Source organism: Blennius ocellaris, assembly GCF_963422515.1.
Source record: "Blennius ocellaris genome assembly, chromosome: 18".
NCBI lineage: Eukaryota > Metazoa > Chordata > Actinopteri > Blenniiformes > Blenniidae > Blennius > Blennius ocellaris.
The window spans coordinates 4,653,162-4,671,921 of record NC_137667.1 but is presented as its reverse complement, the minus strand read 5'-3'; the positions used below and the strand labels follow the sequence as shown (position 1 = coordinate 4,671,921).

At 41.1% G+C, this 18,760-nt stretch overlaps 1 protein-coding gene across 1 annotated transcript; it reads right to left on the bottom strand.

The window, feature by feature from the left end:
• Positions 1-609: 609 nt before the first annotated feature.
• On the bottom strand, positions 610-18,486 carry opn8b (opsin 8, group member b; the record flags this gene model as incomplete). Its single annotated transcript, XM_080513989.1, has 6 exons — positions 610-630; positions 746-807; positions 980-1,337; positions 2,228-2,556; positions 5,588-5,881; positions 18,417-18,486. 6 exons carry the CDS (start codon positions 18,484-18,486, stop codon positions 610-612), a joined length of 1,134 nt encoding a protein of 377 aa, XP_080370115.1.
• Positions 18,487-18,760: the final 274 nt, after the last annotated feature.

The window sequence follows — 18,760 nt, the reverse complement described above, 5'->3', positions numbered from 1 at the left end:
GTTTAGTTATACGAGTTTCATAACTTGGATCAATTGGATTTCGGTGAGTATTGTTAAGGCTTGTCAAGTTCAAAGTAAGAATCATTAATAAGCCCAAACAACGAACCAGATTTACACGTCGCAGCACACTGAAATGCAGTACGTCCAGTGTTGTCCACATTTGGCATTTATTTCACCAACAAGCGCAAACAAGTTTTAGTTACATAGAAATGCTGCTTTTTTTTTTCTTTTCTTTTTTTGTTCTTCATCACCCCCCCCCCCACCTAAAATCAGCCTCGACATCAGGTTGCTGTGCCATGGAATCCTCATGCGTTACCAGTGGCAAAATGTGTTATTTCTGTTTAAAACGACGACATAAAGCACAAACAAATCCAGTAACTGAAAGGGAAACGACGTTTCTGAACTAAAACTCTCAGTGCAAACATAAACGTCCCGGAAAGCAGTGAGACAGAATAATCACAACGTGTTTTTGGTCGATGTAAACAATTGTTTTTTGTTTGTTTTTTTTTCCCCAGAAAGGTTTTACTCATAGTTATGTATGTACAGCCTTTGGTTTTTTTTTAGTTTCTCGACTGCGCGTTGATCCCGCGGCTCTTCTCGGGGCTCCGTTCACATCGTGCCGTTGGAAACCTGTGCAATGCATGATAAAAGACAAAAAACTTCAAGCAACGGTGGTCACAGTGGGTTTACTCAAACGATGCGCATGCCAACGTTTCCGGGTGCGAGGGTCGTTTTGATGACGGACCAAAGCTGTATTGTACAGCGTCAACCCCGTCTGACGCAGACGTGTCCCGTCAGTCGTCACGGCTAAACACAAGAGGGGTCAGGAAATTACCCTGTTACACCACGCGTCACTCGGCAATGCTTAAGAGACGACACACAAAGAGGCGGGGTTTTTTTTTTTCTGTTTGTTTGTTTTTTGTTTTTCCTTCCAATTTTACAGCTCGGTCTGTGATATTTCACAATGCAACAGTCTTACAATCCAAAGACACTGTCCTAGATTCTGAGATCCCCTCCATCGTGGGCAAGCGAGCGGACGCCTTGGGTTCGACGTTGGCGCTGACCATGTAAATCCCATTGTCGTTGATGCCGTTGGAGACGCGGCACGAAAAGGAGTTGAGGCACAGCCACGGCAGTAGCTTCACCTCCCTCTTGAAGCTCTGGCTGAAGAAGTAGTAGATCATGGGGTTGTACACCGTGGAGCTCTTGGCAAACATGCACGGCAGCAAGCTGACCTCAGGCGGGATGGAGCGACTGTCGTGGAAAACGGACCACAGGCTCACCAGGCCGTACGGCGACCAGCAGCACAAGAAGCCCGCGCTGATCAAAACCGCGATCTGCAACAGGAACAGCAGGTCAGGAAACTACAATGTGTTCAAAGTAACAAAAACTCCATTGTTTCTACTGGTTTTCTTTCACATGTGCAGATAATTGTTTCCTTATATGTTGTCGTTTCCCTTCGTTTGTTGGGTCATGGCATAAGCTGTCAGCATGCAGTTTTCAGCCACGTTTACTCAACAGCATTTACAAGTGTGTTTACACATGGAACCCGGGTAAAATGCAACTTTTTGTAAAAAAAACAGTCCAATTCTCCCGGGACCTGGTAGTTTTATAGTTGAGAGTCACCAGTGACGGCAATCCAACTTGGTCGTCGGTCCATACAAACGTCCCTGCTCTCACCATTGTTAATGCCAATAGCACATTGCTCTCTGACATGATGACATAATTTACAGCCTTTCTGCTGTATCCGTGTAAACACACCATTTTCAAAGAGTTCCCGTGCAGAAATTGAACTTTTATGAAAAGAAAGTGCAGAATTGCAAAAAAAAGTAGGAGGAATAATTGTTTGGGCTGATGTATCTGGATATTTTATGACTGGGTGCAAACATGTAAGTCTGTTTGTATATTTATTAATCTACTAGTTTCTATTGGCAACTGCTGCTTTTTGTGTCAAATGGTGAGCGTTAATTCAAATGCCAGGTAGCCCAATTACTGAAATAAATACAAATCCTTATCTATTAATAACTTCTGGGAGATAATGGATTGTTGTGTGTAAAAATGTGCAACTGCACCTCGACCAATGCTTCAAGATTAGTAGATTATTGATTAATTACATTTGTAAGATGATTTTTGGAGTAATCGACAATATAGCCCACAACCATTCTGTCAATACCAAAGTCAGGCGTTGGATAATGACGTGCACTTCGGCGCCAGACGAGCCACTCACTGTATAAAGCCTCCGGTGGAGTTTGAGAATATTGGGGATCCTGTTGCAGTTGTTCATTGATTTCTTGTAGGTCAAATAGAGCTTGATCGCGATGCCGAAGTAGCAGGAGATGATGATGACGGCGGGCATGAGCAGGTTGAAGCAGAACATGGAGATGACGAAGGAGAAGCCCTCGTGTTTCATGTCTCCCCAGGCGAGCGAGCAGGACAGGCCGAAGGGCTCGGGCCCGTAGCGGCCCCAGCCCAGGACGGGGAACAGAGCCCAGATCAGAGCGTACAGCCACGTCCACAAGCACAGTATCTTCACCATCTTCCAGCTGATTTTCTCCTCTGCAAAGAGAGCGCGAGAGAGAGAAAGACAATGCGTGGATGTTTTGTTTCTTTGGAGAATCTGTGAGGCAGACATGAAGACAATATTGCTGGAAAACTACATCAAGCCATAACTCAGTAAACGTGGTTTGTAGCAGCATTTAAAAACCTCATTACATATATATGTACATGTGCAGTAGAATAAACAACCCCCGGCTCCAAATATAAACCTACAGGAAATATTATCTTTGTACAACGTCTAACATTAATAACGCCGCGTCGCTTTATTGCCATCTGTGTGACACTCCGATGTGAAATTAATTAAAATAAAACACGCACGGCACAATTGCAAAATGATACAACAGTTGATGGAGGAAGAAGCCACAGGGCACTGCGGAAAACAAGAAGGCAGCAGTTGCTCGACCATCATGAGAGAGGTTGGAATTAGATCACATATGCGCAATTTTAAAGAGCGGCTGATTTCCTTGAACAGGCCTGCTTGTTTTACTATTGTATGGCAGCAGACGTGAAGATGAGAGACAGTGGAGACCCTTTGTCTTCTTTTTTAAAATGTGATAAATTGGTGATTTTTTTGGTGTCCTCTGCACCAAATGTATTGGTGTGACCTTTTACTACATTATGTTTTTTATGTAATGTGACCTACTCTGTCATTTCTTGCATATTGTTTCAACATACCTTGAAACTAATATCATCTATGATCCTCATCTTTTCATTGCAGTCAGTTCACAATGGTACATCAAAGAACTTGTTTACATATTGAGATATTCAGTACTAAGATGTCGCTCTGTCTTACAAAAGGGTTAAGTGCTGAAAATCCCGAAATGATCTAATATGATATTATAATTGGAGTCTTTTGGGTCAGCATGTGAACATACTGCCGACATCAACAGCAGTAATGGAAAGTCCCATCGGGACGAACCAGTTGTTGTATTTCTACACTGCAAATATGAGCCTTTGGCTTCAATCATCATAAAGCCTGGGAATTAAAGGAGATCATGAGCATGGCTCTGTGCAGATGGAACAAAGTCTGTCCAGTGGCATTTCATTTTAGTACAAAAACGGAAACTGAAAACACCATTTGGGACGGTTTATAGAACTGGAACACTGGCGAGAGCTCAACTAGTTACCAGAGTCACTTTTTATCTTTTCTTGTGGGTTTATAAGTAAAATATTACTGGTCATTTCATACTGCAGTGCCAAAAACATTAATATAACAGCTTCAAACTGCTCTTTTCCCACTAATGAACTCATCCCCTCACTACAATATTAGTCTTCACACTCTGCTGGAGTCACAAGTCCAACTAAACAGGACTGTATTGTTTCACCCACTCTGCCCACTGGTTTTCAGAACCTCGACGCCTACTCAAGGCCAAAGGACGCCAAATGGAAAGACTCGCTATTCACTAACAGGGGTATCATAACCACATCCTGCTTAACAAGGTCACTCCATCCACAGTATCACAGTACAGTCTTTTTCTGGGTTGATGCGCTTTTGCGAGATCTCCACAAGCAACTCTTCCGCACCTGTCACAAGTGTTTTTTTTTCAATTTCTGGTTGAACGATGGACAGCGAGAAGCAGAATGAGGAGATCGTCGATTTATTGAAGCGCCTCTTCCAGCCTAGAGCAGGAGAAGGAGAAACAGGTGACGGCCGACGGCCTCCCGGCTGGAGGAGGGGGAACGCCTCCTGAAAGAAGCTCTTGCGGCGAAGGCCTTGCAGGAGAGGCGATACGACCAGCCGAAGGCCCTCTATATGAAAAGATGCGAGCTGACAGCAGCCGTCACTGGGAGGTTCGCTGGGGTACGAGGGAAAAGAAGTTTGCGGCTGAGGTTTGCGGTTTGAGGTTCAAATCATCCAAAGACCCCAAGACAAGAATCTCTGACAATAGTGGGAGCACCGCTGGGGGCTTCCTGAGAAGGAGGCGGCAGCAGAGACCAGCATTTCACACTTGAGCTATTTTCATTTTGTTTGGATTTGTACCTGTTTGGTTGGAAGGACGGGTTGCAGATGAAAGTGAGAGGTTTTAAAATTAACTTTTTTTCTCCTCTCCTGCTTCCTCTCTAAGACATGGAGAGGCAGCAGAGAAGAAAGGAGGACGATGAACAAGAGAACTACCTTCTAACTTATTATTAACAAACTTGTAAATAAATTCATGGAGAGAAATCCCAAAGCTCCTGTTTGCTCAAATGAAGTTAATATGTACTTTTTCAGATTTCAATCATCCCTTCCAGTACATGACGCAAAGAGTTAAAAGCAGAATAATCAGTTGGAGAACACTTGGCACGTCCACTGCTCATCCAACAAATGCATTTGACTCACAACATGGCACCTAATAAAATGTTGCTGTTTTTTTGCCAATTAAAAAAAAATTTGTTAAAAAAATAAATAAAATAAAACTAGTATCAAACAGTGGTGAATATTAATTGGTGACAAGATCAAAATTCGTTTAGTGCATAAAAACTACGACAGATAGAATTGATTCACAGGAAATCCCGAAAGATATTCAACATTTTCTGTCAAAAACAAGTAAATATTAATATTGAATAGCATTGAAAGGTAAAATACTCACACTTAGAATATCTGCAACCACGGCAGAAATAGTGAACAGAGGATACTGAAGATTATTGGTGCACAATGTTCTTAATAACATTAGATACTTGGAGAAATATAGCTGGTTTTAGTAATGTTTGCGTTGGAAGGTTTCAGTGGCCACAATCACGGTGGTAATTATATTAATAAAAAGTACATGCAACCAGCCACTCAACAAAAAGGAATTGGCTTGGTTTGAAAGCATTATATATTAAAGTCCCACCTGTGATATTATCTGGTATTAATTTCCTATTACAGCTACTTGCTGCGGTGTGCAGACACATTGTTATGTTTCTTTTTTTAAATTAAGCAACCGTCTGACAAGTCAAGTTTTATTATTAAGAAAAACCATGCATGAATGTTGCACAGTGACTAGAACAGATATTGAACTGTCATGGAGGATTGTTATCAATCTTTATGCTCAAACTGCGAGTTACTTACTCGGGGACTGCAGGTTGAGGGACACGATGAAGCGCACGACGGCCAGCGTGGTCAAGTTCATGATGCTGGCGACGCCGAAGAAGAAGCCGGCGAGGCCGTAGTAAAGGCAGACGGCGTCTCCCCCCAGCCAGCGGTGGCTCCAGGCGGACGCCACGGCCAGAGGGTACATGGTGACGGCCGCACCCAGGTCGGTCACCGCCAGGTTCACACTGAGCAGCTCGGGCGGCTTCATCCTCGACGACCTTTTGAACGCCATGACGAGGACGAGCAGGTTCCCCACGATGGAGAGCACAGCTGGGGGGAGACGGAGGGAAGAGGAGCGAGACCCTGAATCGTTTCACGTGAATCTCCATGATGAGTATAATATCATAATAGAAATAAAACGAGACAAATGTGTGGTCTCTCCTCGGCGTTTACTATATACAGGAGAAATCCCACTTTTCATTTCAGAAATGTTGCAACACATTATGTCTACATTTATTGGTTTGACTGAACCTTGGTTGCTCTCTCCAAAATAAATAAATATGTTATTATATCCATCCATTCTTCCATCCATCATTCCATCACAGCGAACCATGGGCGAGAGCAGAAGACAGGTCGCCAGTCCATCACAGGGCAAAAACAGAATATATTATATATAAATAATATTTATCTTAACAGTGGATCAGATTCAACATTTCTATCAGATGCTCTCTTTGGCTTTTAGTAGAACAAAGTTGATCTTCCCATCGAGGCCATAATGCCTAACGAATCAAACTTTAGGTTAACAAATAGGTGAATATTGACTTATTGTTTCATGTTAAATCAACGTGTAGAAAGTTTCTTTTTAAAAAAGAAAAAAGTAGTGAATTCATGAATACAAAGCACAGAAATGATGGTTACATGAAACGACAACAAAAAAAACAAACAAACAGTGGACGGGTCATCAGACCACAACATGAAAATATACTGTCATTCACAAATTTTTGCAATTTAGAGTCTTGCTCATTGAAAACAAAAACCTGCTTCAATACAACACCTGATATAGTGTATCATCTGTATTGCGAATAGAAAATATGAGTATATGTGACCTGCAAACCATTGAATGATGGCATTATTGTATAAATGGCTAAATTTAAGTGGAAATCACAATGGAGAAAACTTGTAAAAAAAAAAAAAAAAAAAACAACAACAAATAATTCCCCCTTCTGTATATAATTTGTGAAAACTATCATTTTAAACCATGCATCCATCTAATATAATACTTTGTCACCTCATGGTCAGTAAAGCCAATGTTTCATCGACATTCATTTAGGAGCGGTGAGCCGCCATTCAAAAACCGGTTATTATAACAATATTTTACTGGTCTGGATTAAACTGGACAGTATGTGTAAAATTATATTTCGTATACATCTTTGTACACACACCTCGGAGCCCCCACTGCTGAAAAAAAAAAATCATGGAGGAAACACTGAAAGCTACATAACCTTTTGAATCAACGATTGTTGGCTCTCATTTTCCACGCTGCCTTGATGCAGTAATTAGTAATTGTTATTCAACACAGACAGACGGGCCAAACACAGAGCGGATACACATTAACCAAACCCCAAACACTGTCCCGCTGTGTGACGAGAGCGCTGACGTGTCACGTGTGCAATAATTGGAAATGTAGAGCAAACACTGGGCGGAGACGGGTGGTGTTGCCTTGGAGCTCAGAGAGAGAGGGAGCGTATGTCCAGTGACACCAATACTTGAGACGTTAAAACACAGATGATTCTCTGGGTGCTCTTGTTTTCACCCACACTCTAAAAAAAACAACAACAAACAAACTGCGATGGACTCGTGACCTTCGCTGGGCTGCACCTTCACCGAACTGGGATCAGCTCCGTCACCCATCACCAGAGGTTGAATGAAGTGGTGGAAGAGACGGGTGAAGTTGAAGTAATGATGAGCTATAACTCCATCTGCTGGCAGCCGGTAAATGAAGAGGTGTATTCAAAAAGTGTTTTGGAATACACTCGTGTTCAGGATGGCACCTCACTGCTCCATCCCAACGCCGTTGCATGATTTACTTTCTTTTTATGCCCTCTTTTCTAAAGGCTGGGATGTTTATTTAAAATGCAACTATTTTGAAATAGATACCCCGAATCATGAGCGACAACACACAGTTGAATTCTGATTCAATTCTAATGAAACGGCACATTTATCTGTCATATTGACCCATTTCACACACCAAAAGTGAAAGAGCTGCAATGAAAAACAAAAACAACAAGAGCACTGAAGGAGTTCAATCAATCGGGTCCATAGATTCGGAGAGTTTGTGAAATCTGTGTGCCGTTTGCTGTAAAACTCCACGATGAAAGACGTAATGACGACACTCATTCATGCTGGACTGAAGCAAAGTGAAACACTCAGTTCTCTCTTGATGAAAATTTAATTTAATCTTCTTCTTTTTTTTTTTTTTTTCCCTTCAATTATTGACGTGACATCCAGTGGCCCACAGTGTGTGGCCATCTGCCACCACTTTAAAACCAGATGCGTGGAAAGAGGTGCTTTCCTTGACCCGCATGGAAGCGTGACGCCACGTGTGGTGCAGCGGTTAATGGTTCGGCCGAGGTTAGTGGGTTGAATCCGGATACTCCATATTCGCCGGTAGGTGTGTGTGTGTGTGTGTGTTTATCCAGTCCAGTGTGTATCTTGGATGCCACTGACATGCCACCTTCTTTCACTTATTCATTTCATCTCCTCTCAGGAATTCTGCACTCCAGTTTCTTGTGAAGTGTGAAACGCTCCTGGTCAGAACTAACTTTCGTGTTCTTGAAACATGTGCATTCACAATTTGTGGGACGCAGAAAATGTTGCTCAACTCCTGAAATCATCAGAAGCTGCAGACTTTCCTTCTGAGGATTGGACTGCGGTTGGGATTTCAAAGACACATTTCACTGTATAACCAAGTATATTGGACAAATATCTCTACGTGACCTTGCATGAATAATTGGCAAGCTATGTTATGAGTGTGTACACATAGGAATCCATTTTTTATTAGGGTGTTAGAGAATGTTAATTATTTCACCTTTAATTTACCAGGGTAGGTCAATTGAGAGCCTGTTCTCATTTACAATGACTTTCTGGCCAAGAGGCAACTGTATTCAAATACATCTGGGTAAAAACTAATAGCAAATGCAATGATCCTTCTTTATTGGCTGTATTTGTGACTATAGTATAGTAAATATAGAAAGTTGGAAGGTCTGTTTGAGATGCTTTCAGCCATTTGCAGCAAGAAAAGTTAAACAAGAAGCAGCCAAAAGAGCGACGGGCTTCAGCTGACGAATCTACTCGAACATAACCGGGTTTGTGTTGTGACTATTGAGAGGGAAATTGTATATATAGAGGAGTTTTTCCAGGGATTACAGGCAGCAACAGTAAAGTGCTGAATAAATGACGCTCCAGTCGCGAAGCAGATAGCAGCATTGTCAATAACATCCAGCTTGTGAGGGAGAGTTTTTGAGGCAGATGTAGATTAAATCTCCATAAAATCTAAGATTGGGAGAACTCATTTTAACTGGCGGCTGCTTGGGTGACTGTGTAAAGTAAGATTTATTTCGATAAAGAAAAGCAATATGGGATTTGACCTTTATATTTATGTGTGTTTTCAAATGTGAATTCCATCAGTTTGAAATGTATTTTGACGACAATGCACCTGCGTGTATGGAAATCCTCCAGTATGGTGAATGTTGTTTTTTTTTATCTATTCATGGTATTGTAAAACTCATCTTGATTTGAAAAAAAACAACAACAACAACAACTTTCTGGGGTCTTTTTTTTTAACATAGATATAGATTTTCTTTATTTGTTGATTCTTCTAAAAGTTTCATAATGTTCATAATCATATTACTCCAGGAATCATATTTCCACAGGACCTAGTGCACCGCAAGTTTCACATGCTGTGAAACGAACGTGAAACTTGCACTGCGGTTTAATATTTTAAAAGGGTCTTTTGATTTCAGCAGGTTGAGCACCGCTGCCACAACCCGTTTAATTTAATCCTTCACTTCATGTCTCCTCACTCCTCTAAATAACCGATTTAATTCAAAAGAAGACTTGATGCAAAGCAGAGGTGAACACGCCCGTACGTCTGTTTTATTGAGATAAGATGCCCTCTTAAAATTCACAATTTCTCTACAAATTTCTGTCGGCTTCAAACGAATGAAATCGTTAATTTTTTAACATTTGATGTGTAAAGGTTGAAGTGATTTATGCACTATTGCATGTTGCGTTTCTCCTACATTTCCCTTTAAGTCCCAGCACTCCTGCAGGGTTGCAGGTCTTGAATATGCAGTCAGACTGCGGCGAGTTAATGACGGTTGAGTTCAGTGTAAAAAAAAAAAAAGCCGGGAACTTTAAAATCCCGTATGAAGCCCTGCGCCTGTGAAGACGAGCAGCTGAGTTTGACAGATAGCACAACTCACCCAGAGGACTCTCCAGCATTCAAGAAAGTTGCGTAAATGATTGACAACATGTAATTAAAGTCCACTCCCACTGCACAGGAGTATTTTCAGCCGATGTGAAAACCCTGATAGCAATTACAACCATCTGTACAGTAATCACACCAATCATTTATGTTAAAAACTGCTAATCAACATAATTACCATCCTATAAATAAAACAACTAATTTGATCCACTCAATATTGACGAGAATAATCACATTTATCGGGACTGACAATTCTGGGCCGAGTCATAATAATTATTAAGATTACCCATAATAACAGTGATGTTTTCGTTTGGTACTGTAAATATAAATGTTCCTCATTTTCATTAATGTAATTATAACAATTAACTGTCAAAAATAATTATTTCAAATCAAACTTTCAAAATATTCTATTGAAGTGATGAAAAACTTTTAGAGTAGGTTGAACTGTTTCACATCTATGGACAATGTAACCCAGCTGTGCTCCCTTTTTATTCAAATTTATGCATGCAATCATATTAATTGAGTCCTTTACAAACACGATTTGCATTTAATTTAATTTATTTATCAGAAAACTTTTGCACAAGCGGCGACTATCAAATGTGGGCAAAAGCCACGAATCAACCTTCATATAAAGTTAAATGTGAACGTAAGTTTAAAATGATTTTTTCCAACAGAAGATGTTTCACGAAATATCCATTTTATTGCATTTTTGACATATTCATTACCTTGCACAACCATTTGTTAATAAGTATATTACTCCTGGCTGGATTCAGGCCCGGTTTACACGACAGAGTTTCAAATAAAAATGCATTGTTTTGGGTTTTTGTTTCAGAAAAGTTTCACATTTATAAAACTACAGTCCCAGGCAGAAAGTGGTGACATTCTTGGTAGGACCAACTACTTTTTTCTTTTAGTTAATTCAACACTATAGTGCTGCCCACGTGCTCAAGATAGACTCGGACTCCACCTCAATATTTCAACACTTCTTTTTAACCCTCAGTTTTCATGTATTTCAACCAATCCCTCAACATGATTCACTTTATCTTCCTATATATCTCATTCTACAGGGGAGTTATTATGTGACCACGTGTGCTTTTCCCCCCTCATTTCTATATAAATTAACCACAGTATGTTAATGACAATAACTTAGAATGATAAAATTGTGATTTATATTGGGTCGAATTTTATGAATCTATGAAATTATGACAACTCCTATGTGAAGAATCTCTTATAATAATAAAAAAAAGAATTGAGATACTATGAAAAGTGTGATATTGGTTATTTTTAAACTGTTTGAATTCATATTAATAAACTAAAAATAGCTATTTTATCGACTTCGCCACACAAAAATCAACTTCATTATTGTTTAATAAAACATGAACTTTAATTAACGCCCCATAAAGAGTTAAAGTGAAAGTGGCAATACTAAAGATTTGAAGCTGTAGTCACATGTATTGATGTTTTGTTGCACTTCTCATGTGTGTGCAATCAAAACCTGGGTTGAAAATAGATTGTGGATCTAAAAGTGTGCGTCCTCTATCACACTCAGATCTTCAGAGATATACAATCTATTTGAAGGCTGCTTGAAGAGTTTCCTTGATGATGACACAGTCAAGAGAGTTCTCGCTCTGATGCTCTGTAATCAGAATGTGAAAGAGACCAAACATCTGCTTCATTAGCTCAGATCTCTGTTCTTCACAGAAAAGCAGCAGAAGGTGGTAAGGAAATAATCTAAAGTTTTCTGAGGCACTGTTTACATTCTTTTCAAAGTGTTCACTTACTGTATAATGATTTTTTTCCCCTCGCGGCTTGTTGCCGCATGTGGTTAGTCCATTAGATGTGGTTGAAGGTCATGTGTTTGGCAGCTGTACTCTGAATATCACCTGACCCTGAATCTGCGAGACCCGGGCTTTCAGACTCAATTGACATATATCAAAACCTGGAGGAGGTTAAATAAATCACAGCCTCCAGCCGACCAACTCGTATTACCTCCACTGTATCGTCTAAAGTTGGCTCAATTGTTGAAGTTGACGCCGTTTCCAAATGTGCTGAGTTAGCGTTTAATATTGTGTTTTGCCGCCAATTGTATATACACACTGCGTATGTGTACTTACATTTGGATGTGATACAATTTATTCAATACAATACAATTCAGCCCCGTGTGCACGGCAAGGTTTCAAGTGAAATTGCATAATTTTGCATCTTAAATGGCAACACTTTGACAGTGATGTCAAGGGAACAGCACACGAACTGTTTACTACGGAGTTCCGCCTTGAGAGGCTTTTTCAAAAAGTTGTATTTTCAGTGGCGCAGAGCACCATTGTCATTCTATATCGACATCCAAAACACTACAAAAGAATTTCACTTGACAATGTTGCATAAATGAAGCCTTAGAATTACTTTTGAAATGTTTCATTGCCATTGGATATTGTTCAGATACTGACAGTCTTTTTTTTCTGTGCTTATTTCCTGGGCTCTTGTCCCCTTTCCCCTGATGTGTTGCAGTAAAAAAACGCCTCGATGGCAATCACTTAAAAAATTCGGCCCTTATTTGAAACCGCCATGGAAAGCTGGTACACTTGACAATGGTGCCTTCTCATTACTGAAGCATTATCTCGGTTGGTCAGCGTGGATATTTGTCCAAACTTCACCCATTTGGCAGCCTCATTAATTCCGTTCAGCTACAATCAGCATTCCTTGACTTATTCCTGGTTAACAAGTATTGTTTCTCCTGCATGAAGAGTCTCGGTTTTTTGTTGTTGCTGACGCTTCTATATCAGATTTGCCAAGTATGAACCCGGGGCTCACGACCCAGAAGTGACAAATCTCCATTTAGTCAACCCAAAACTGAAATGTAAGGTGTCGTCAGCAGATTAGCATCCTGAAAGCACCTCTCTGTAGCCACAACACTGCTCCGGTACGTCGCCTCTTTTTGTCTTTGAACTTTGCGCGGGATCATCTGCGAGACTGTTTGAGTACGAAACCCAGTGAACCCGTCCGCTTCCGGCTCAGTGAAAATTACTTTGAAGGAAGTGCAGCCAAGCTGATAGCTCCAGCCATTTACTGCAGGAGAACAACAACAAAAAAAAGGATCGATGGGAAAAACGTTATCCCCGCTGCTTACATCTGCGAGAACAGTGTGTCGCAGCTACTCAGCCACTAACTTATCTGTGAATTGGCATGCAGGAGTGGCGAGGCCACGTGATGCTCTGTTGGAAAGTTTTTAATGCCGTCACATCTAAAGCTCTTTAAAATGATTGCTTAATGATCTCTTGTCTCTCCCGAGTGATCTCAGCCTGTGATGTGTCACACGAGCATGCCGAATCAACACAAGATCTGATATCTTTACAGATCAAGACGACAGAAAACCCATTTTCCAACCTCAAATTCATGGGAGGCCAGAGTGAAGGTGATCATCAACAAGGCCTGACAGCATGTGGTTCTCCTGGACGGATGGGAAACGGGAAAGCCCACCTTTGAGAATGACAAATATTTTTTTTTATTAACTCTAAAACTAATCCGTAATTAATGTAAAGACCAAACAAGGAAAGCACTGCTCGGTAAAAAGGTGGAAGCTTGTGGGAAATGGACCATCCTTAAAGCTGAATTCAGATAGACATTAATGGCTTCTTTGTTTTCATCCCAACGCCGCTCTGGAAACATCGAAGGGCGTCATACTGACTGGAATAAATTAAGCGAGAGCATGGGGGAGAAGTGAAGGCTTGGCAGCTGCTGTCATCTCAACCAGCAAGATTTAGGTAAAGGCACAGGAGAGAACAGATGGAATGAAAAGCTGAGGACTTAAATACTCTGGAGAGGCTGATGAGACACACCAGATAACAATCAAGGGGTAATCAGGGGAGGCGAGGCAGCAGAGAGCAAAAAGCCACTGAACTCAGCCGGGCTGTGTTCTTCACTGGTCTCACTGTTCGATTCCATTCCATGATGCGTCACGACGCATCTGTTTGCAGCCTCAATTTTCTTCAAAACTCCTCATGCCGAACTTTTCTCAATCATGAATATGTGCAATCGGATAAACATCAAACATCGTAGAAAATATAAAATTCAACACGCCTGGAACAACAGAATACAAGACATAAGTGCAGGGCGAGACATAAAACAAATTTGATTAGACTGAATTTTTTTACAATCCTGCATTTTTCCACAAAATGTGGAGATTTTGTACCTAAATTATTACCAAAATACATTTTCCTTATTAACCGGCTTGGCATCACTGAGGCCACATTTACACGTACCCAGTTAAAAAAAACAAAACAAAACCCTGATATTTCCCTCTCTATGTTTAAAAAAAAAATCTTAATTTCCACAGGCCCGCATATACACCTGGGTCAAGGCTGCTATGAGCATGCCAAACCTGTAGGGGGCAGTGTAGCAAGAAACATGAAGCCAGGATAGCCAATCAGAATCCTGGAAAAAAAAAACAGGATGTCACAAATTGTCGCATAAATATCCGCCTATAGACATGGATTTTATCGACGTCTCCACTGTGGTCAGAGCTTTCGGGAATCATCGTTTGCGGTGAGTCGTAGCTGCGTTTATGTGTAAATGCACGGTCCAAATACAGAGAAATATCACCGTTTTTTCAGAAACAATGTCAGTGTCTTTGGATTGTGAGACAAGTGTGGAGAACACTGGGAAAAATCCATACAGCCACGTACGAACAATCCACACAGAAAGGATCTTCCTCCAGCATTTCCGCAACAATGCAAACCGCAGCTCCACGACGCAAGTCTTTTTACTCTGACCTCGTTTGTGTGTTTTGCCCGACGACGTGGTGAGGCGAGGACGTAATCTGCCCACCTTACGATTGGAAGACGACTACCAACTGAGCCAACAGCCGCCCCATGTGGCTCCCTTGTCAGTCCGGATTTTCATGGTTCATCATGCATTTTTTTTTCTTTTTCTTTTTTCTTTTAGCATTACTAAGGAATGGTGCATGTCCAGACAAACATGGTCCTCCATACTTTGAAGGAAACAGGACAAGTCTTTGCCAAACCTGCCGACTGGACATGAATGAAATGTCTGTAACAAAAGCAGTGTGGTTGAGGGAGAGGGATTGTGAAATTCTCGATCGGTGCCCATCTATTTTGCCCCATGCACTCAATAAGTACCTCACGCCAGTGGAAAGAGAAGAAGGTGTCATCACACATCTGGATCGTGTAATGTATTGGCTGTCAGGGTGAACTCTGGTATTGATCGGGTTGGGTGAGGGACAATTCCCATCCAAGGAGTGACCGTTTCATTTTGACAATGTGCCTTCGCGCTATGACGTCCATGCACAGCAAACACTCTAATAGCTCCTAACAAAAGCCTGCTTTGGCTCTGTATTGTAGTGGTTCTTATGACTGATATTTTCACAGATAATCTGCTTCATTTTAAGACCCCGCTGACACGACAACGTTTTCAAGAAAAAATGGAAAACGTCCCTTGCATTTTGTGAGTCCATTCACATGACAACGGTGCTCCGAGCCACCGAAAACACAAGAGTGGGATTTTTGAAAACACTTTGACTCTGTCGCCATTGTAAACAGGAAAAAGCAACTTTCTGAAAATGCTGCTAAAGCACATGTGCAACACGGTCAGAGTGAATAGTTATTCTGCACATGTGCGAGGAGATAAACAATAACAACAATGCCCAGTTGCTTCTTTTGTGGAAAATGAAACAGCTTATGGGAGCGTCGGCTGGCCTATTAGGCAATATAGGGAAATGCTAATGGCGCCGTGGCCTCCAGGGGGCGCCACAAATCAGCAGGAGAAAGAAAATGTCCTTCAATAATAATTGTATTTAAACTAGCTATTACTATTAACTCTTAAAATGAAAAAGCCCACATTGACTCAGATGTAAAGCAATGCCGAATTAATATTCTGGTTAAGAATACTAAATAAGTATAAATAGCTACCTTTATAGTTATTGCATAACGTAAATGTAGCCTATCAAGTTATTGTATTCAACCTGTGGGGTTACTTGAATTGTTTGATGCTGATAACTATATCAACAAGTTGTTATTTATTATTATTTATTAACTTATTTACAGAGTTTGTATTTCATGGTTAGAGTATTTATATTGTCTTTGAGATTTTTTTTGTATTTATTTATAGTTTGTTATGGATGTAAATTGGGTGATGAAGTTAAAGACAATGGTGTCGATAATGCTGTTCCATTTCTTTTTTTAAATGTATGCAACTCGCAGATGGAGGAGGCGCCACATTTTGTAGAGCTGGCTATGCCTTTGTGGGATTTTCAACGTTTACTTAAACAACATCATTTTTGATTACATTTCTCACATCGACGCAACCTTTGGCAAATTTGTGTTGATGTTTCTACAAAGAAAAAATTTCTATTTTCTAGTAATTTAAATACAGTAGATTTCATTAAGGAGATAAAGAATCCCCTACCTATTGTTTCACTAATTTAACAGATAGAAAAAAAAGTGTTTCACCCTTTATAAATATAAAGGAAAGTAGTCTAGCACTTAGCGTGCTACTAACTGTGCTGATGATGTGAGGATCGTGCCTGGCTTCAATGTTATGATGTAAAAGGTTATGAGGAGAGGGTTGTCTTATTCTATTATCCTGAATCAGAGCAGAAGTGTTGGCGGTGGCGTCCCACTCCATTTCAATAATGACAGAATGAGTGACATCCGTTGCTTCTATGTGCAGCATTAAACTGAATGGAAAGAAGGTGTGAAATAAATATAAGAGAAGAATGAAAACATGTGAAATTGGCGCCATGGTTTGTAAAGCACCAAACCAGCAGTTTAACGTCTCTTTGCTCCCTTTTGTTTGCATTATTCTTCTATTTCCTTCGACACGGAGTGTGAGGTTGAACACACAACAAGTTGCAAAGATCACCTCCAGCATTCCTCCTCCGTACACCCACCACTAAAACTATAGGCACAATTTAAAACGTGCATTATTCATTTAGATGTAAGATGTGCCAAGTCTCATTCTGTGTCCTCGTAAAGTCTCCACATCTTACCTGTTTTTTCCACTCCTCATTTATTTCAATACTCACCTGTGTCTTGATACATTTGCCTGCTTGTGGGAACCTGACTGTCACAACTAAGTCATTGAGCATTACCGTGTACTAACTAGTCTGCTTTTGGATTCCTCCTTGATTCATGACAAGACGGAGAAGCTACTGCATGTGTGAAACCAGTGCTCCTTTTTTGTCTGGTGAGCAGGGTTAACCTTCAGATGTGACTTGAATGTCAAATAGTTAGCAGAGATTTCACCAGCAGCACATCTTGTATAGTAAATGACCAACAGTTGCATCACAATTGGAATATTTCCCACCTCAAAATGATTTATATTTGAGTTCGGATCCCATCGGTTCGTGGTTTTTAATTGAAATTGTTCAACAATTTACGTCCATTGTTTGCCTGAAGCTGCCTTGGCTCTTCCGTAACACCCTGTTCCATCTTTCAGTGGTGACAGAAGCATAAAATGTGTGAAACCACAAGAGGCACGTCTGTCATCTGATTCCAACTCCTCTTGGATTGAGAGATGAGAGTCCTCATAGGGAAGAGTCGAGGCAATCAAGTCGCATGCAACCTTGAACCACACAGGACTAAGTTTTGCATCAATGTCAGATATATAACGTGGCCGTGACTGTGGCACTTGCATAGTAATCAAGAATCTCATAGTGAGGCTATTTTTAGTCAGGAACCAGCAGGACGGACACACACACACACACACACACACACACACACACACACACACACACACACACACACACACACACACACACACGCACACACACGAGTCTAGTTGTTTCACTTGATGCTTTGCACTCAGATATCTTTCAGGATTTTTAAAATTAGTTTTCATGACATTTTCTACAAATTCACTAATGAAAAAAAGAGGCATTCTAACAAAGCAATTGACAGCGTGATGTTGCACTTCTTTTAATTCTCATCGTTTCCTCTGCAGGGGAAATGCAACCCTCACAGGCACGCACGCACACGAGAAACTTGTTTTGGAAACTTTGGTCAATGATTTTAACCTGCACCATCTTGAGAGACAAACTGCCGCTCCCCTTCATCGGCATCTAAATGTACAGTGTGCTCTGTAAAAGTTTCAGACGAGAGAAGCGAGCAGGTGGCGGAGCGATGAACAGTCTGGGTTTTAAAAGTGGTGTAAATACAACTGTTGTGCGTAAAAAAATAAATGCGAGGGGTGGAGTTGTAATCGACAACTTTTCGTCTGTTTCCAAGTCTCCACGTGTTGCAGTAGAGGCACAAATTAGGAATAAATGTCACAATTAATTGAGCTCAAAGCAGCAATCGGGGGGAACACGGAGTCCCCGAGCAAGTTATGGTACCTTTTTTTTTATTTTACGCGCGGTGCGTAACTTACCCACAATCAGCAGGTAGCAACCTGTGCCGATGTCCAGAGCTGGCGATAAAGTGGAGGAGTAGATATCCATTAGAACTGTAGTCAGCGTACGGGATGAATGCTTAGAAGTGGTCTTCGTGAGATCTTCATCTGCTGGGAGAAAATTCAAAATGTGCCACTGTCGACGCGCTCCGGTGTCACATCCATCTGTCCTCGGCAAAGGTGCGGAGGAAAGCGCAAGGGGCGGCAGTCGGGCGTCTCTCGCCTAAGGTAGGTTGTCAGGGAGATCATGCGCCTAGGAAAGGGCTGTCTCTGCAGATGCTGCCGCCGCCGTGTGACTAAATGTTAGACGCCGACATCATGCG